Source organism: Stegostoma tigrinum, chromosome 8 (assembly GCF_030684315.1).
Source record: "Stegostoma tigrinum isolate sSteTig4 chromosome 8, sSteTig4.hap1, whole genome shotgun sequence".
Classification (NCBI taxonomy): Eukaryota; Metazoa; Chordata; class Chondrichthyes; order Orectolobiformes; family Stegostomatidae; genus Stegostoma; species Stegostoma tigrinum.
Window position 1 is genome coordinate 51,007,923 of NC_081361.1, and position 21,111 is coordinate 51,029,033.

The 21,111-nt window shown below is 40.1% G+C and overlaps 1 protein-coding gene across 1 annotated transcript; it reads left to right on the plus strand.

Annotated features, from left to right (window-relative positions):
- The first annotated feature begins 114 nt into the window (after positions 1-114).
- dynlt5 (dynein light chain Tctex-type family member 5) lies at positions 115-20,085 on the plus strand. The gene is made up of 5 exons (XM_048538791.1): positions 115-225; positions 5,210-5,334; positions 10,891-10,982; positions 13,172-13,296; positions 18,358-20,085. The coding sequence occupies exons 2-5, from the start codon at positions 5,222-5,224 to the stop codon at positions 18,559-18,561; spliced, it is 534 nt and encodes a 177-aa protein (XP_048394748.1). The 5' UTR covers positions 115-225; positions 5,210-5,221; the 3' UTR covers positions 18,562-20,085.
- The last annotated feature ends 1,026 nt before the right edge of the window (positions 20,086-21,111 follow it).

Below are 21,111 nucleotides of genomic sequence, written 5' to 3' on the forward strand. Positions count from 1 at the left end.
AGGACTCTTATTGGTTGAAACTGGTTAAATGGCGGGACTAGACGGGGAAGGTGTAATTTCAATTGGTTATTTCGCACGAACATCAATTTAGGGCAGCTAGGATTGGTTGAATGATGAGAGTCTCTCTGGCTTGTGTTTTCTGTTTCCTGTAATTGAGATTCCAGTACGTTGCCAGGGGCAGCTTTGGACAAATAAACAGAAGATTCGAGTTGTTCGTAATTTTTTGTAAGTTTTCTTTTGGTGGCAAAATTCACAGTTAAATGCAATAGCTTTTTTTGGTAGATTGTAAAACTGGAGATAGATTATTTAAGTGTTGGTAATTGATTTCATTCACCTGCCCTTAGCAACGAGAGAGGAAAAGCTGGAGGCTAATTGTATGGAAGAGTAATACTGTAATTTCTCAGCTTCAGCCTCAACTGGCATAGCCAGTTTGCGTAGATACTACTATTTTTCTTCTTATATCTAAGCAACAGGTAATTTTTGAGCTGTTGTTCTGATTAAACTAATCTGCGTTGCTTATCACTAGCTAAACCTTGTGGTCCCAACGTTTGTAACCGTTAACTCAAAAACAGTTCCTAAGGGAATCCTAGCCCCTCCAAAAGTTGTTTTAAATTTGCAACATATAAATTTAAACAAACATATTTTAAAAAGTTTGGCAAATCACTTTGTTTTCTAAATATTCAACTGTTGCATCAACCCCATTGATGAAATTCTTCTAAATTCTGTTTTGCATTTCTGCTGCTTCTTTAATAATGAGAAAATTCCTTTTAGTGGAAATAGGAAATTACCCTGTGTTAACTCTAGAATAAGTTAGCACCTGATTTTATTGCCAAAAGTCTATTATTGGAACTAAAATCTTTCTCTAAACTGACTTTTATTTTTTAAGTAGCTAGGAATGCATTTGGTTCTAGGGGAGCAAAATTAAACTCTCCATCTACTGTTTTAACTAACCTTGAAATGTGGTCCTTTTTATAATGGATTTATTCCTTGACTTATTCAAGAATTTTGAATTCAACTCCATGCACCAAGAATAACTGGAGAAATCCCAGTACATTTTTTTGCTACACTTAGGACATTGTCCAATCATCCATAAACATTGCTTTTAGGAAAAAAGAATTCTTCTATAGAAATTAAGCTAATCATTTTTTTCTCTTCCCTTAAATTTCATTATTTTTCTGATTCCTTTGCAATCTTTTTGAGTGTGGCCTTGTGACTGTGTTGGATTTGATGTAAATGTAGGCAATTTTCTGGAGACACAAAGCAGTGGATCCTTGAGAGAGACCATGGAACAAAGTTGGATTCCTCCAATCATAAGTGGAAGGTACTTTTGAGAACTGGAGGGATAACTTACATTGAAAGTGCCTCCCCACTAATGTTAAATGGACAAGCAGATCTCCAATTTATTTCCTCATTTGTGCTGAATTAATGTCTCCCGGGAGAACACTTAACTCCATCATTTGCATCAGTATTCCCTTGGATGAAGGAGGATAAATATCAGCCAAGGTTTCTGCTTCTAACTGCCTTACAGAGCTGCTACCTTGAATTGTAAAATTATGAAATTTGCCAAGGTACAGGGAATTATAGCTGCCACCTGGATCTTGTGCAACCAGCTCTATTCACACAAGTAATGTTGCCTGGTTTATAAACGCCAACCTGGTCCACTGAGCAGCTGGATTTGAACAGTTTTATGCAGTAATTTTACACCTGGTTTCCTGCCAGCATTAGCAACTGGGCACAGTCGTTTGGCAATGTAGGAACAGGAAGAGACCACTTAACCTCTTGGAGCCTTTTCAGTTATTCAGAGCAATTATGGCTGATCTCCAATATAACTCGACTTGCCCAACTTCAGAATCTGAGATTTAAAATTTAATGGCTGACCATATCAATTGCTGTTTTGCAGAGGAGAGTTCCAAACCTCCTCTACCCTTTCCTGTTCCTTTTCCACATCTGAAAGACTTGCCTTTAATTTTTGCGTTGCCTCCTAAGCCTAGATTGCCCAACTGGCAAGTATAATGTTTCAATATGTACCCTACCTATTCTCTTACTAACTTGAAAGTGTCAATCAAATCATACTTAACCTTCTAAATTCAAGGCAATGCAATCCTAGTATGTGCAATCACTTTTCATGACGTGTATGGAGTCCAGGTATAGTTCTTGTTAAACCACGCTGCAAACCTGTCGAGATCACTATTTCCTTCCTGAAGTGTGGTGGCCGCAACTGCACATGGTATTTCCAGATATAGTCTAACACTGAATGTGTCTAGCTCTTACAAGATTCTGTTGTATTCTAATGTCTGGACATAAGGACCAGCGTTCCAATAACTTGTTAATTATTTTCTGTAGCAGTTCACGAGATTTTAATGATTGATGTATCAAAACCTGGATCCCTGAGGTCACTGGGCATTCTTTGCTTTTAACTTTTTCACCATTTTAAAAAGTCTCTTGTCCTATAATGTTAGTTTCAAAATGTATTCGCTTGTGTTTTTCTGCTTTGAAATCAAATGGTCACAGCTTTCCCATTCGTTAAATCTAGCAATATGTCTTTCCACTTCATACTTCATTTGCAATGCTTTGCTTGCAATACCTGCTGTGTTAGTGTCACTGGCAAATTGGATATGGGCTTTCCCTTTTCCATCGTCTCAGTAATCAAGGTAAGTTGAGACCCCAACACACCTTTTGTCATGTATTAACAGACATGTCCTGAACGTTAAAGTCTCTGTCTATTATCCTCACATTCTGCCTCTTAGCTCCTGCCAATCCCTTAACAAAGGCAATGCTTGGTTCCAAATCTATGGACTTTAAGTGTTTTGTTTGGCCTTTAATAAAGGCCTTTCAGGAATCTATATAAATAATCTCTGTAGGCATTTGCTGTCAATCAATTTATTCGCCTCTGCAAAGGAAATTCCATTGAATTTGTCAGGCAAACCTGACTCTCTGATTAACTAAAAGGTTTCAAAGTGTTCACCCTTATCCTTCCCAAACTGTGAGGACTTTAGAAGGTTAAAGTTAAGGCAATTGCAGTTATATCAGGTCCCCAACCCTGCACGGCCTGTTTCTATCTCCTTCCCAAAATCCACAAACCTGCCTGCCCTGGTCGACCCATCGTCTCAGCCTGCTCCTGCCTCACCGAACTCATCTCCACCTATCTGGACTCCATTTTCTCCCCTTTGGTCCAGGAACTCCCCACCTACGTCCGTGACACCACCCATGCCCTCCACCTCCTCCAGGACTTCCAATTCCCTGGCCCCCAACACCTCATATTCACCATGGACGTCCAGTCCCTATACACCTGCATTCCGCATGCAGATGGCCTCAAGGCCCTCCGCTTCTTCCTGTCCCGCAGACCCGACCAATCCCCCTCCACCGACACTCTCATCCGCCTAGCTGAACTCGTCCTCACCCTCAACAACTTCTCTTTTGACTCCTCCCACTTCCTACAGACTAAGGGGGTGGCCATGGGCACCCGCATGGGCCCCAGCTATGCCTGCCTCTTTGTAGGTTACGTGGAACAGTCCCTCTTCCGCACCTACACAGGCTCCAAACCCCACCTCTTCCTCCGGTACATTGATGACTGTTTCGGCGCCGCCTCTTGCTCCCCAGAGGAGCTCGAACAGTTCATCCACTTCACCAACACCTTCCAGCCCAACCTTCAGTTCACCTGGGCCATCTCCAGCACATCCCTCACCTTCCTGGACCTCTCAGTCTCCATCTCAGGCAACCAGCTTGTAACTGATGTCCATTTCAAGCCCACCGACTCCCACAGCTACCTAGAATACACCTCCTCCCACCCACCCTCCTGCAAAAATTCCATCCCCTATTCCCAATTCCTCCGCCTCCGCCGCATCTGCTCCCACGATAAGACATTCCACTCCCGCACATCCCAGATGTCCAAGTTCTTTAAGGACCGCAACTTTCCCCCCACAGTGATCGAGAACGCCCTTGACCGCGTCTCCCGTATTTCCCGCAACACATCCCTCACACCCCGCCCCCGCCACAACCGCCCTAAGAGGATCCCCCTTGTTCTCACACACCACCCTACCAACCTCCGGATACAACACATCATCCTCCGACACTTTCGCCATTTACAATCCGACCCCACCACCCAAGACATTTTTCCATCCCCTCCCCTGTCCGCTTTCCGGAGAGACCACTCTCTCCGTGACTCCCTTGTTCGCTCCACACTGCCCTCCAACCCCGCCACACCCGGCACCTTACCCTGCAACCGCAGGAAATCCTACACTTGCCCCCACACCTCCTCCCTCACCCCTATCCCAGGCCCCAAGATGACATTCCACATTAAGCAGAGGTTCACCTGCACATCTGCCAATGTGGTATACTGCATCCACTGTACCCGGTGCGGCTTCCTCTACATTGGGGAAACCAGGCGGAGGCTTGGACACCGCTTTGCAGAACACCTCTGTTCAGTTCGCAACAAACAACTGCACCTCCCAGTCGCAAACCATTTCCACTCCCCCTCCCATTCTCTAGATGACATGTCCATCATGGGCCTCCTGCAGTGCCACAATGATGCCACCCGAAGGTTGCAGGAACAGCAACTCATATTCCGCCTGGGAACCCTGCAGCCTAATGGTATCACTGTGGACTTCACCAGTTTCAAAATCTCGCCTTCCCCTACTGCATCCCTAAACCAGCCCAGTTCGTCCCCTCCCCCCACTGCACCACACAACCAGCCCAGCTCTTCCCTCCCACCCACTGCATCCCAAAACCAGTCCAACCTGCCTCTGCCTCCCTAACTGGTTCTTCCACTCACCCATCCCTTCCTCCCACCCCAAGCTGCACCTCCATCTCCTACCTACTAACCTCATCCCACCTCCTTGACCTGTTCGTCTTCCCTGGACTGACCTATCCCCTCCCTACCTCCCCACCTATACTCTCCTCTCCACCTATCTTCTTTTCTCTCCATCTTCAGTCCGCCTCCCCCTCCCTATTTATTCCAGAACCCTCACCCCATCCCCCTCTCTGAAGGGTCTAGGCCTGAAACGTCAGCTTTTGTGCTCCTGAGATGCTGCTTGGCCTGCTGTGTTCATCCAGCCTCACATTTTATTATCTTGGATTCTCCAGCATCTGCAGTTCCCATTATCACCAATTCACTTCCAACATGGTTTTTGAGTTTGAGTTGTTGCTATCTCTAAAACATTCATTTTTTTTTAAAAGAAATGCATAATACTTGACATGTCTTCTACTCTAGGAAAACATCAGAATGTCTGACATTGCAAAAGACAAAGCTGCTCGCTTACTAAGGAAGACTGGTAGCTTTTCTTCACTCAGCAGCTATGATGTCAAAGTAAAGGAAAGCAGGCGAAAACAAAAGGAGTGAGTGATCTTATTTAAAATATTTGCTGATTAGTGACCTTTCTTTTTCTCTCTTTGCTCACGCATCTTGTGAAACAGGGTATCTTTAGGCTTTTGGCAGTAAATAACTCTGAAACATGTTGCTGGAAAATGTTAAATTCTTCAAATTTTCATCGTACACAAGTGTAGATATGTTGTGTTAAAGCCAAATCCTTCCTATCAAATAAGCACTAAACAGCCACAGATCAAACAATTCTTTTACGTCTTTTGGTGGAAGTGTGATGCAGAAGTTTCTCTTACACTTGAGTATAACAGCCATGAAAGGCAGAGGAAAGTAGATGAACCAAACTCCCATGGTGCTGCTTGTGTGGTATTAGACAGACTTTGTGCAGAGTAAATCAATATCCTTGATAATTACTGATTTTTGAATAAGTTATATTTGGTGACATGACATGACAACAACATTTTGTGTTTTGGAGTTTGAATCACTTAATTGTTAGTATTTAATGTTCGTTATATTCTAACTTTTATTTTTTCCTTATGAATAGAGGCCATAAGCTGACATTTTTATTGCCTGTACTTAATTGTCCTTGAGAAAGTGGTGTTGACCTGCCGCCACAAATTGTTGCAGTTCATCTGACAAGGAACACCCGTAATGCTGCTCATGAGGGAGTTCAAGGATTTTGACTCAGCTGCAGTGAAATAGCAGTGATATCATTCCAAATGAAGATGCTGTGTGGCTTGCAGGGTAATCTGCTGGTGTCCCATGCATCTACTACCCTTGTCTTCCAAGTGATAGAGGTCTCCGATTTGGAAGGTGCTTTGGAAGGAGTGAAGGTGGTTTTGTAGTAAGTAGCACAAATTAACACCACTGTGTGGCAATGCTAGGGAGAGAGAATTTTAAAGTTAGTCAAGCACACGTGTTGCTTTTGTCCTGGATAGTATTGAACCCCATGAGTGATGTTGGAACCTTATTCACCTTGGTAATTGGAGAGTTTTCCATAACGCTTCTAACTTTTCCCCTGTGCGTGCCTGTGAAACATGACAGGTGGGCAGGAGGTATACTATTAAACATTGTGATTTGGGTGTATTTGTTTTTTTTTGGCATATTGGAGGAAAGATGGTGGGTGTGCACGCAGTAAGATAGAAAATGTGGGCTGTCAGACTAACAGATCCTTGGGCCAGTGTCTGCCAGGCAGGGGAAGCTAGTCAGCAAGACCACTGAGTGAGATGAATTGGAACCAAAAAGTAGCAAGAAGCGTTAATGAGACAAGGATCTTTGTAATAGCATTGGTTTGGGATGGCAAGATATAGAAATAGTGTTCCTTATCCCTAGTATTTATATAATAAACAAAGGTCACACATTTCCATTTTGTCTGTGTGTAGGTTATTAACATGTATTTATTACTATCATTATTTGCAAAATTGTGCTTTAACATGGAAAGAACAGTGTATAACTTTATTTTCTTTTAATTCAAGAGACGTGAGAATCCCTGGCTGGGCTAGCATTTACTGCCCAGCACTTGATGCCTTTTAAGAAGGTAGTGGTGAATTTTCTTCTAGAAGTTATTGTGCAGGTCATGAAAGGGAGACCCAGTTTTAAAATCATTTTGGAGCTATTAGAGTGGTGGTGGTTTGTTTTGAAATATGTTTGCATTTAAATGAGGCCTTTAATTTAGAAAAAGTCATGAGGTATGTAGTATATTAGTGTTTTAGGAAATAAGGGTTTTTAAAAAAAGAGAGATTAGCCTGTTTCTTTGTTCAAAAAAAAGGACAGAACCTCGCAGCAGTTTGGGATTACTAATGCAGTGATTACCACTACGCCATCGTCATCTCAACGCCACATTGGAAGTGATTTATAACAAAATTGTAACGCTGGGAAAGATGGCAAAGATTTGAATTGCCAAGCTTAATTTAGTATGCTTACAGAATGTGTTCCAAAAGAGTCTGAAATTACTAATTTTGAGTGTCAATTGCAACTTTTTTGGATTTTTTTTCAAGCCCATTGAATATTCTCATTATCATCTTAACTTCATTGTCATCCTTCAGTGCAGCATAGGAGCGACTTACACACCTTAACCTGAATCCATGAGGAGCAGGAACAGCAGCAATATGTACAGCAGTTACCTCTTCTGCAATTATACACGACTGCACAGCACAGCAGGAATAGACAGAGAGCTTTACTGAGGGGCCAGACACCATTTCAGACAGAGTTCTGACTGCCATTTCTGTTTCTATGCTTGCAACCCTAAAATCTGAGGCCACAATCCACAATTTGGGTAACCCTGCAGTTCTGTTCAGTGCCTAATTCACACATCACCTTATAATGTATCACTGAAACACCCAGGATGCTCACAAACTAACGTTACATTTGTCTTTATTAGTAGCATAAAGTTGACAATTGAAGACTCTTGTGCCACAAGAGGTAGTGTCCCCACCTGAGGAAGAAGGCCCAGGTTCAAGATCCACCCATTTGACGTGTGTTATCACATATCTGAACATTGAAATTAAAAATATATAAAACTGACAATTGGAAAATGACAACCTGTTTTGTACCTTGTCTTCAATCAAAATGAATATCAAGTTGTTAGACAAATTGCAACCACACAGTATCTCTTATTCACTGAGTTTTGGGTTTTGGTAAATGAAGAATCTCACAATGATTCTGGAATACCTGAGCAATGCTCCAGTCATTTGAAATAGCTTTTCTGTGGCAGAAAATTAACATTTGCCTGTAACTCGGTGGATGTTTCCATTTAAAGAAGTCAGCACACTCTCTACAGCTTTACATGTTTAAGTTTTAACAGATCATTGACTGGATTTTTATGACCTGATCTGCTAATTGTATGAGGTAGATTAAATGGGCTCACAATGGAGGGGCAACAACAATTTATTCTTGCCTGAAATTCTGTCTGTTGACAGCTGTGGGACTCTCAATGCATTATGTATTGCATTGAAAATGTAGGAACAGATTAAGGTTTTTTTATTTATATTTCAAAGTCAGCCAAGACATCTGCTGCACATTATCCTGTCACTACTACGCACTGGCTTTCCCTCTAACAGAACTGATTTAAATAGAACATGTAAGCGTTTTGTTTATTAAAATGCCTTTAACAGAAGGTAGCTGTCCCTCATTACTCTGGTAGCTTGCAATTTTGTTTTATTGCAAACTTATTTGGAATGTTATCGTGCTAAATGGGCAGCAGATGTAAACAAAAGTGAATTTAGAATGAACGTCAGGAAAAATATCCTCCAGAATAATAAATGTTTGTAAATATTTACCAAGAAAAGTTGTAGAAAGAGTGCAATTAGATGTGGTGATGAGGGAGTTAATGAACTGAAGTGATGAGCTTGGAAGTACTAAATTGACTTTACACATCCTGTTTTTTTTTTTTGTTTAGTCCTTAGGATCTTCATTGTGAATATAGCAAAGACTATTTGGATTCTGATATTCTTGTCATTTCCCAGGGATAGCCAAACCATTTCTCAATCATGTTCAGCTAGACTAAATTTAACGTGGTGACTTTGCTACCTGTGATGTAAACAGGACGTATTGTAACAGTTAAAAGTTAATTGGAACATTGTGTAACTGAAGGACCTTAAAGTCCTGAAGTAAATTAGAACATGCATTCAATCTGAGTTCATTGAGTTAGAATGCTATAATAGGAGCCAGACTACTTCCTGTGTTAGCCAAGGGTTTATTACTTACTGTGTCTTTCTCCTCTCCCAGAAACGCAGAGAGGGGCGCAGGCATGTGGGGGTGGGGTTGGGGTGTGGTTGGGGAGAGACAGAGACGAACGCACACACTACCAGTCACAGACCTCCAGCCTGAAAAGCAATCCTCTACCGCCACCCTCAGTCCCCCTACCTGGAAGCCAATTTCAAGGTAACTCCCCCTAGATCCCATGTGCTGTAGCCTTGCTACCCAGTCTAACATGCAGAATTTTGTCAAATACCTGGCCCAAGTTCATATAAACAATGACTCTTCCCTAATCCGTCCTGCTTTTCCAAATGTATGGAAAAACCTGTCCCTCAAGACCCCTCCAGTAACTTGTCCACCACTGACCTAAGGCTTAGTCCTTACTGTCAACACCATCACACTTTCTTGTGGCACCAAACTGTTTACATCTTCATTTTGTTTGACTCTGAGCTGAGCTTTGGGCATTTGTCTTTGTTAGGAAAAAATGAATATCGATTTCCACCTTCCAGTCCATGTCAGTCAGTTTACTAATGAAACTTGTTTGATTGTTTTGTTTTGTTTGTTTTTATTTGTCACACCTGAATTGGATCATTCCACGTTGTGACCTATAATACCTGTAGTAATGTATGTTACACTTTTGTCCCACCCAGGCCTCAAATTTGAGATTTTTAGTCATCTGTTATTTCTCACACTCTTCAAGCCACCGCGCCCCCCCCCCCCCCCAACCCCCCGCAACTGTCTAACTGTAGCATTATCTGCAACCTTCTGGTATACTATTCCAGCCGTTTAAGTCCCATACCCTGAATTATATTGCACAAAACCCCTGTTCCTTGCCATCTTTCTCTATGTATCTCAAACCCGATTTTGCCCTATTTTGTATGCATGATGCTTTTAAAGGTTATCTTGAACACTTGGTTGTGTTCTACTTTCAGAAAACCTTCACGTCTGTCGTGTAGGACAGTCGACCATGAAATGACATGTAAAGGAGACTTTGCTAATTTTCTATGAAACCTAACTGGTTTTTGACGAAAAAGCACCATTCCACCGTCTCCTCTCCCCAACACCACCCCTGCTGCCGCCACGTCAGGTAAGTCAAGAGAACACCAAGCTACCTACCCACCCAGTGCTGTCAATCCTGCTAAGATTTTGAAGCAGTGTCATTACTATTTTGCAATGCGCAGTTTTTTTTTTCTGGCTCAATCTTAGCAGTTGCAAAAAACCAACATGGACAAGCACTTGGCATTTTGTTTTATGCAAACCTTGTAACATTACAGATATGGAGACCTGGTTTAGCATGCCATTAGATTTCATCAAATAAATGTTTGTTGTAGATACCACCGTCGTTTCATCTTCTTTGATAGATTTTAAAAAAAATTATGGTTTGATGCTGATTTCCTCCCTTTTGCGCCCCAGAACTCTGCATGTTGAACTGAAAAAAGAACAAATAATCATCTAACGTCCCCTCAAATGCATTAGTTGAATATACTTGCAATACACTTTCAGGCAGTCCTCCCAGAACCTAACCAATTATTTTGAGTGAAAGTTTTTCTGCCATTGCATTTCTTCCCTTGCAAATGAAACTTCAAAGCTGTGCCCACTTGTTCTCCATACTTTCAAGAATGGGAACAGTTTCCCTCTAACCACTCTGCCCAGTTACAGAGAACATAAAAAAGCACAGTCTGAGAGGCTATATTTGGTTCAGGTTAGATTATCAACTGTGAGAGACCTGAAGTGCACTATTGGCGTCATATTGTTCCTTGTCATATTAGTCAACAAATTCAAAATGATCGTTGTTTCTGAATACCATGGCTGAAAATAAAAAGTTAACTTAATCCATCTTTAACTTGTAGACTGTCTGTCTGTCTTTTTTTAAATAGCTCCATGAGCACTGTGTCTTATATGGATGATCCAGGTCACCATGATGATATTCCACGGCCCACACAACAAATGGAAAATACGTATCAGTTACGTGAGTTCAGGATTTTCAAGTTTTTGGGCTTTTAATAATTTAAGATGCAAAAGCGAAAATTGACAATTATTTTTGAAAGTTTTAATGAAAACTATGTTTATGTTAAATGAGATTTCATAATTTGAACTGTGTTGATTTTGTAGTCTAATAGGGGCAAGCTATTAACTAGACATCATGGAAAAGATTGAATGGTAACTATCCCAAAGAAGTACATAGCATTCTTTGAGGATTTCAGTCATTCCAATTCAGACTTGTTTCAAGTTTAATGTATTTGTCCTGTATCTAGTATAAACTAACAAACCAAATATAATCACAAAATGTCTTTTGCAACGAAGCCATGTTTAAATACATTATCAATCGAAAGTTCTGGTGATTGTGTTTCTTGTATTGACAAGTTCTTTCTAAAGAGATTGTTGCCATCAGAAATAATCTCTTTAAATGTGGCATAACTTTTGTATGTAAGTTCTTAGAGTGCATGATCTATGGGAAATGTATTAATGCAGTTGCCTTATTTCTCCTATCAAATACTTTTGTTCTTTGAGTCACCTGAATTTGTTTCAGCTACCTTTAGCTGCACCTTGTTATTATATGTATCGTATCAAAATAGGCTAAAAATATAGCATTTTAAGTGTTTTAAACAGAAGTGTGTGATGGTAACTTTTTTGTTAGAAACAACATGGAGGAGCAGTTTAAAGTAAAGACTATGCAAGGGCAGAAGATCCTACATATGCACGTGTAAAGTCATTAAAGGTGTCAGATCAGGTGGAGAAAAGTTATATTGTTATTTATTAGAGTTATATTTATTTACTTATTGTTGCACACTTCAATACCAGTTTTTTTTTTATTTTCCTGAACTTGTTTAACAGACTAGTTAGACCTAAATTGGAGTATTATGTATAGTTTTAGAGTCACGCTTCGGGAATGATATGAATGCATTAGATTGAGTGTTGAAGAAGTTCCAAGGATGAGAAAGCTCAGTTAAGAAGATAATGCCAATTCTTCCAATTGTTTTCCTTGGATAGGGGAACGTGAATAGGAGATTAAAAATTATTAAAGTCATGAAGTAAGGCACAACATTGTGGGCCGAAGGGCCTGTACTGTGCTGTACTTTTTTATGTTCTCTGTAACTGGGCAGAGTGGTTAGAGGGAAACTGTTCCCATTCTTGAAAGTATGGAGAACAAGTGGGCACAGCTTTGAAGTTTCATTTGCAAGGGAAGAAATGCAATGGCAGAAAAACTTTCACTCAAAATAATTGGTTAGGTTCTGGGAGGACTGCCTGAAAGTGTATTGCAAGTATATTCAACTAATGCATTTGAGAGGACGTTAGATGATTATTTGTTCTTTTTTCAGTTCAACATGCAGAGTTCTGGGGCGCAAAAGGGAGGAAATCAGCATCAAACCATAATGTTTGTCAGAGCACCATCATAGACAGGATAGGTTGGCTGCATCTGCAGTGTAGCAGTTCTGTTCTAGCCAGGAAAGGAGATTTTTGGCTGCCATGAAAGGTACTAGTCCAAATCTTCTGATCTATGGTGGAATTCCTATTTCTGCCACAGAGCAGAGAACAAATTGCCCACTTAACTTTGGTCCGATTGTCAGGTGAGGGGCCGGGCATCATAACTGAACAGCATGGATGAAACCAAGAATCCTTGCAGCCAGCAGCAGAGAGGATTGGCACTGAAACAATGACTAGGTTTTCAGCTACAAATATCCAGTTCTGTGATTTGTATGTCTTTTAGGCCTTTATGACCCCACTAAGAGAAGGTAAGGTAAGTGGGGTTTTAGGAGGGTAACACAGCAGGTGACAGGGAGTGATTTTTGTGATGTTGTCTCTAACCATTTTTAAATTGGGCATTGATATTTGCATTTCTAATTCTCTCTCTCACCCATAGCCCTTCTCAGTTTAGTTGTAGCAGCACTGAAAACCTGGAATCCTCAGATGCCCTTGGCATTCAGGGTTGTTAAGAATGTAAATGAAGGGCATACAGGCTTGAGTTGTGCCCATATTCCATGTGAAAATGTTATTAGTCTTATTGTCGTTACTACTTTCCATAGATGTAGGATAGTTTGAACAAATTTTGCCTCTGAAACTTTCTTCTTTCTAAGTTTTTAATATCAATTACGTACTTGGTGTTGGTTACCAATCCTAGTTTTAAAATTATTTTAAAGAAGTTATACCTGCTTCCAGATCCTACCAAATATTTCCCAGGGGCTATTGTGAACAGTATTCTCAAAGATGTCCTGCCCAGCTACCTGCAGGAAGAGAAATATGAGCCGGAACTCTGCAGGCAAATGACAAAGACCATTTCAGAAGTAAGTTGAACTTAAAAATATGCTTCTCTACTTAAACTTTCCTCCTTGCTTTACTCCACATTCCATCTTTGCCAAATGTTGAGAAAACAGACATCACTATGAAGCTGAATATCCTATCAATAACAGTTGTATTCTGAGGTTCTAGAGTAGATTTGAGGCTCGGGTTGTGGATGCTGTGGTTGGCTTTCTCGCCAAGGTGGTCTGTTAGTTCACAGATGTTTCGCTACCCTGCTGGGTAGCCTCCATCAAAGCAGCCTCCAATGAAGCACTGTTGTGTGTTTTCCTGCCTGGTATTTAAACTCTGTGGTCTGTTGGAGTTGATTACCTCATTTCCAGTGTTGCTTCGCAGTGGTGTCTATATAGGGTCTAATTCTACGTGTTTATTGAGGGCCTTCTCTGTGGAGACACAGGCCTTTAGAAATTCTCGTGTTTGTCTCTGTTTGGCCTGCCCTAGGATGCTGGTGTTGTCCCAATCAAACTGGTGGTTCTCCTTTATCCGTGTGAATGGAGACGAGCGTGTACTGGTCATGTCTTTTTGTTGCTACATTGGTGTTTGTGTAACAAAAAGCATACAACGTAGAAACAAAAAGACACGATCAGAACTCACTCGTCTCCATTCAAAAGATAAGAAGAACCACCAGTTTGATTGGGACAACACCAGGACCCTAGGGCAGGCTAAACAGAGACGAACACGAGAATTTCTAGAGGCCTGTGTCTCCACAGAGAAGGCCCTCAATAAACACGTGGAATTAGACCCTCTATATAGACCACTGCGAAGAGAGACTAGAAGCGAGGTAATCAACTCCAACGGACCCCAGAGTTTAAATACCGGGCAGGAAAACGCAGCAATGCTTCATCAGAGGCTACTCTGATGAGTTTACGCAGTGGGGTGATGAAACATCTGTGAACTAGCAAACCAGCTACAAAGTTGTATTCTCTTCATTATGAAGGTGGGTATCCAACTAACAGAATACAATCTTAAAGATTGTAGCTCTAGTTACTGTACTGAAGATAACAACATATTATTGACCTTGAATGGGTAATGTAACAAATAACGAAGATGGGTCCAGATTTCAGAGCTGCTACATAGGACAAAAGGAGGATTTTCTTTTGCACTCTGTGGTGCTGCGACTGTGTCAGCAGAGTGCGCTGATAATCAAGCATCACTATTCATCAATGCACCATTGATATAAATTTGCTAATTCCAACCAAAGCGGCTAATTGCTTCTCTCTTGTATTACTGTCCAGAATAAAATTCACCAGGTTTCTATTAATGAACTCAATCTGTTTATTCATTTTAAAAAAAAGTTATTCTTAAAGCAACTGACCAACACCTATGCTACGATTTAGAATTAAAATGATACTGTGTTATTCCCATACAGTCTAACAAGGGTGAGTAAACCCCAATGGGCTGAGGTGCTTGAAACAGTGGAATGTGATAAATTCTCATGTTCACTGGGTTTCCTTCATCTTTTCTAATCAACCTGTGCATAGTTGTTACATTATCTCTGGAGCGGGTAGAACTTGAACCTGGGCCTACTGACTCAAAGTAGGGACACTGCCACTGCATCACAAAAGCCCTTCTATTGGATTTCCTTTCAACGGAGCTGAATTCTTGATAGCTGCATATCGCTGATTGTCAACTCTGACTTGAGACTTTGTTGGGTGGTCTCCGTCTCCTTTTACAAGTTAGATTTTCCAAATACCAGTATTTCTGTCTATCCGCTTCTCAAGAATTTCTGCTGAGAACAGGATTTGAGGTGAAAAGTTTCAACAGTAACTGGATCCATCAAACAGAATTCCCAAGTCCAAAATAGGCAACGCATAGCACAGAGGCCCATAGTCCTTCAAAGACAGTTTTATTTCCCCAGTAAATAAGGCAATATACCCAAGTTCTTATCTCTTTGAAAACTTTGCAAGCCACTTGAATGCCAACAAAGAGCAGGTAAACTATGGTATACATTAATCTGGCCCTATTTCCAATATTTTACAGGGTTAAAATCCCTTTTCACTCCGGAGACTGTTCAGAGTTTAAAATCTGCCAGTTTCCCCTAGATAAGTTCTTAAATATGTAGTTCTGATAGTGGATAAAGCATAAAATTAGAAAGTTAAAGGTGATAATTTATGGGACAGGATCTTGGGGAAGGGTACTGAAGTAAATCATAAAAATGGGTTCAGGACACGACTGGATGGAAGCTTATGGTTCGAACGGTGCAAAGGATTAATGTCTGAAAATGCACAGATACTTCGAGTTGGAAAAAATATCTTTTGAGCTGAAAAAGTTTTTGAATTGCTAATTTTCAATAAGTAAAACGAAAAAACTCATTCATAACATAATGATATTCACTGGAACTGGCAGCACTGTAGCTTTGTTTTTATTATCTTTTCTAGATGAAAGAGCTTTTCATTTATTTCGGTATTTTCCATTTCCTGTGAATGGGTCGCTGTAGCCTCAAGCCATTCAATCACTGAAAATTTGCGCACTTATTAATATATATATATAGACAATTTTGTACAATTAAAATGGAAGTTTATTTTTCTTTCAGATTGTTTCGCTTCTCCAAATTACAACTAAGTTAATGCACCTTTTTGTTGAGGTCTGAGAATTGGGTTTGAACCCAGCCCACAGAAATGAAATTAAAGCCTACACCCTACTCCAATATCATCTCATTTGGGACCCTGACAAGAACAGTGACAAATCACAGTACAACATTGTGCAAAGCTCAGCTCAGACTGGCATGAAATAGTCTTATACCCAAGATTTTGACATCTCTTGCTGTAGAGGGAAGGGAAAGGGGATGGTAGAGCTGCAAGTAATTGCATCTTCAGAAAATCATGTTGGAGATTTCTTCTTTTGATGATCCAAAGTAAGCATCATTTGTTGCCTGCAGAATCTTTATGTGCATGGGAGAAAATTTAAGGTACTTGTTCTTCTAGGAGATGCAATAGATCATTGGTAAGTTTTTTTTGCTGAAGTTAAGAGAAAAGAAACAACTTTAGGAAAAATAAGGTTCTGTATTGACCACCAATGACATTCATTCAAAGTTGACATATCTCATATTAAAATCTCGAGGGATTGCAGAAATTGTTTATTTTTTCATCAGGTGAAGTATTGCTTTAGTTTAATTTATTGAAATAATCCTCAAATCTTCCTCTTTTCTCTTTGTTCTTCTTTCTTAAAGTCACTAAATGCCAAGAAATAGAAGATTTAATGCTTTCCGTCGAACATCTTTAATGTTTACTGTTCATCTGTTGTAAATTAAATTGATGGACTCGAGCATAAGACTTGGACAACTGATACCACCATTGTTTAAAAACTTTGGGAGACTAACTACATTGATAGCTAAGTAATAGAAAGACAGGTTTTGAAAGCCTGTTTTATCATAAAAGTAAACACAAGAGCTGTATAATCTTGATAGTCAAGAAAAGAATGTATTGGAGTAAGAAGCATAATGTTGGTCCTCAATTTTAATGCAATAAAGCCAGAAATGTAAATGGAATACTTGGAATTCCACAGAAGAAAACTTGACGGTGCAATGGATACGCATGAGAGGCATTGCAAAATTGATTTTTGTCACTCATTTGTCAGACTTCTGTGTTTGTCTGTGCCAAGAGGCAACAGAATGGTATTGTTATTTCATAGTAGTCTTAAAAATGGAAAGTCACAAAGAACAATCTAATTGAAAACTAGATGGAGAGCAATAAGTTGAGCACATACCTCTGTAACATTGTGCTAACTGAACCTCACTACAATTATACAGCTCTCCTTGAAGCTTTTTTGCCATCTGAACTTTGTACTGAAACATCAAAGCTGAGGAAAAACGAATTTTTTTATTAAGAGCTTCTATCTCACAGGCTCCTGGCCAATTCACATCTAAAAAACTGTTTTGAAAACTGTGAACGTATTTTCCCAGCTGAGATAAATTGTAGCACAATAGCTGATTCAATCTGGACTGTTTTTAAAGTAAGTTAACGTACTAAAAGATTTATGAGGATGTAGCCAGGGTGGGAGAGTTTGGGCTATAGGGAAAGGCTGAATAAACTGGGGCTATTTTCCTTGGAGCATCAGGGGCTGAGGGGTGAGCTTTTAGAGGTTTACAAAATCATGAGGGCATGGGTAGGATAAAATAGGCCAAGGGTTTTACCCCAGGATAAGGTGAGCCCAAACCTAGAGGGCGTAAATTTAAGGTGAGAGGGGAAAGGTTTAAAAGCAATCTAAAGGCAATTATTTGATGCAGAGGGTGGTGCGTGTATGGAATGAACTGCCAGAGGAAGTGGTGGAGGGTGGTACAATTAAAACATTTAAAAGATGACAGGTTAGACAGAGGATCTTGATCGGCGCAGGCTTGGAGGGCCAAAGGGCCTGTTCCTGTGCTGTAGTTTTGTAGGTTTCTTTGTTTCTTTGTATCTGGACGGGTATATGAATAGGAAGGGTTTATAAGGATGCGGGCCAAATGCTGGCAAAGGGGACTGGAATTATTTAGGATATCTTGTCAGCATGGACAAGTTGGACCAAAAGATCTGTTTCTGTGTTGAATGTCTCTATGACCCTATCTATGATTCTAAATAAAATAACCCTATATATTCCTACAAATAATTGTCAATTTGACTTGTATACACTGGTAAATTAACTGATGAATTCTCGCAAGTAAATTCCAATTATGGATATGTGCATTCACCCAAAACCGTTTGGCTTTTCCTTGTACTATAGTTTTGTTGAAACCTGCCCTTTTAATTTTTGAGAAATATCGGTTTTAAGGCAAACAGACTTAAAAAAAGTTTGTCAAAAGCCCGCTTTCCAGTTCCCACTTTCAGTGATAGAGACTGTTGAAATCTTTTAGTACGGCACTTAAAAATAAAACTGAAAGGGACAAATGAACAGGCTCACATATCCTTGAAAAAACTCTGTATAAATATGGAATTGAAGTTTTTAGGTGTTGCCATTATGTACACATTGCTGTTATGTACACCTTGCAATAGGCTAATCATCTGTTGAGAAGGGATTTTTGCATGTTGAGTAGAAGAATATATATGTACTTAATGAATACTTGTCACTTCTAGGTGATAAAAGCCCGTGTAAAGGATCTCATGATTCCACGATACAAGATAATTGTTTTAATCCATATTGGACAGCTGAATGAACAGAGTGTTCGCGTCGGCAGCCGCTGTCTTTGGAATTCCGATACGGACACGTTTTCGTCTTTCTCTTTCTGCAACCAGTCTCTCTTTGCTGTTGCCAATGTTTTTGCAGTGTACTTTGAGTGAAATGTACCTGTATGATATAATGAAAAGTTGCAATAGCCCTAAATATTAAGTGTCTACTCCAAGATCCTTTCAGAAGGAAAAAAATATGCTATTTGATATCAATGACATTCACCCAAGGCTGGAGACCACTTCAGTCTGTCTGTCCTCATTTGTAGGTGCCAGTGAACTTCCGACAATCTTGCCCCGACTGTGGGATATTAAGCAACTGGGATTTAGACTTGTTTTCTTTTCTTGCTAGCAAAGGAAGGGAAGAAAATGATATTTGAGTGTGGAGCTTTCCCAGCTTGCATATAAGCAACTGAACAAGCCTAATTGATAAAGAAACATAATGAAAGCTTTATACTTTTTAATAGTGCCTTCACAGCAACTAAGCAGACCAATGTGCTTTCCAGCCATTTAAGTCCTTTTTAAAGTATTGTGGGAAGTTCTGCAACTAATTTGCACATAGACAGGAATGTAATTAACAGTCAAGATTATTTATTTTGTGATACTATGGAATAAATATCGGCCAGGATATTAGGGATAATTCAGAAACTAGGAGCAGGAGTAGATGGTTTGGCCCTTTTGAGCCTGTTCTGCCATTCATTATGATCATTGCTGATCATCGGCTCAGTAACCTGTTCCTGCTTTTTCACTGTACCCTCTGATGCCTTTACCCCTCAGTGCTGAATTCAACACCTCGAAGTCCCCTGCTGTTTTTTTTCTAAACGTGCTGTTGGTTATTTTGTCTACCTAAGATGACAGACCAGAACTTTGATTTAACATCTCATCCAAAATAGTGTTTCTAATGGCACGGTATTCTGTCACCGCTAAACTAGTGTGTGTCAGCTTCATTCTTATGTGCTCATCTGAGAATTTGAGGCCCTCTCTCTATGTACTTGAACAACTATTGATCCCATTTGTGATTTTTGTCCCCTTCCTCTCATCTAGAATTAACTGGCAGTATAATTAAAACAGATAGTTCATTGTGTAAAGAACCACAGGCACATATTTGATTACTGTTGTTTTTGTATGCTGTTTATTCTGAGAGCATTCTTTTCCAAGAAAGGCATCAGTTGGAATTGTGGGTCTCCATTATCTTGACCTGTTGCTGAGCTAATACTACACAACCATTTTGTATGCTGAAGAACCTTTATAGTCTCATTGTTAAATATAACGTGATTTTTGACCTAAAATTCATATTCAGAACATTACAATTCAAAAAGGTAATAAATTATTGAATTGCTTCATTGCAAATGTTGAATTCCAAATCAAAAACATTTCACCAGTGTGTTTTAAATGAGCATCAGATATGTTTCTAAGCTGTAATAACATATAACTCACTTAATTAAGTCATCGAATCTATCTGTAGAAACTGATTATCAAACTTGCAGCTTCAATTATTTTCACCAATGCTGTTCACTTGAGACGTGGTGAGAGCTGATTAGGGTGTTGGAAATCTTTTATCTATTTTTTTCCTGGTCTGATTAATGATTTCTTTCTTCAGACTGGTATGTTAGTTTCTTATAAAATTTGTTTTATTCACCATGCAGTACACAGTTGTTGTGCTTAATAGCTTTTAAACGCTTCCAACTTTTACCTTTTACTTGCTTGCCCTCTCTCCCACCCTGCTTGCTTTCTGTTTCCCTCTCCTCATTTTCACAGGGCACAAGAGCGAGGAAGTGAGCTGGAAAGGTTCAGGTGGGAGAATCAAGGATTTTGATGGTGAGAGGGAGAGGAGTGGGGCAGAATCTTATGGAGGCAACTGGTAGAGAGCTGGCAAGAGCTTGCCTCTTCTCAAGTAGGCCTGTCACTCTATTACTCGACAAGCTGACTGTGTAATCTTCTCCAGAAGCAACAAATCTTGGGAGGGAATAAGTCCTACATTTGGTGAAGTTAGGAGTGACAGAAAGGGACTCTCCAGATTGGAGAGAGCGAACCATTGGATTAATCGGAGAGTGGGAGAAAGATGATGAGAGGGAGAGGGGTGGTCAGGAGGAAATTGATGCCAAGAGGGACAATGGGAGGGAGGCAACTGTGGGCTGTAATAAAGTAAACTTTGGGACCATTTCTTTAGAGAAATGGAGTTAGTTATGTCATTTTCCTCTTCTGAAGGAAGTATGTATTTGAATGCCGGTCTATGGACATTGATAGCACCTTCCTAAGTTGACCAGGTTTGGTGGAATTGTTTGTCTGCTCTGCAGTCACACAGGTGCATTTTTTTTTACAACAGGCTTCATTCAGAATTTCAAGGCTTCACTTTAGTTTCCTCCTTAGCAGAGAGAGCGAATAGCAGTATTCCCTCCCCCTTGAGCTTAGGCCAGCTAACTTGGTAAAGATGAGGAATGGATCTTTAGAGTCTCCCTGGATTCTGTACCAAAACTGCATACTGAGTCATCAAGAAAACTCTTAAACAGCATTGTGATGTTTTCTCATCATGTCATTTGAATATCACGCCAAACCAAATAGGCTTACTTTCATAAAAATGGATGTGAAAGATAGAGAATCACAATTGTAGAATTGTTACAGTGCAGAAAGAGGCCATTCTGCCCCTTATGTCTGCACCAGCTT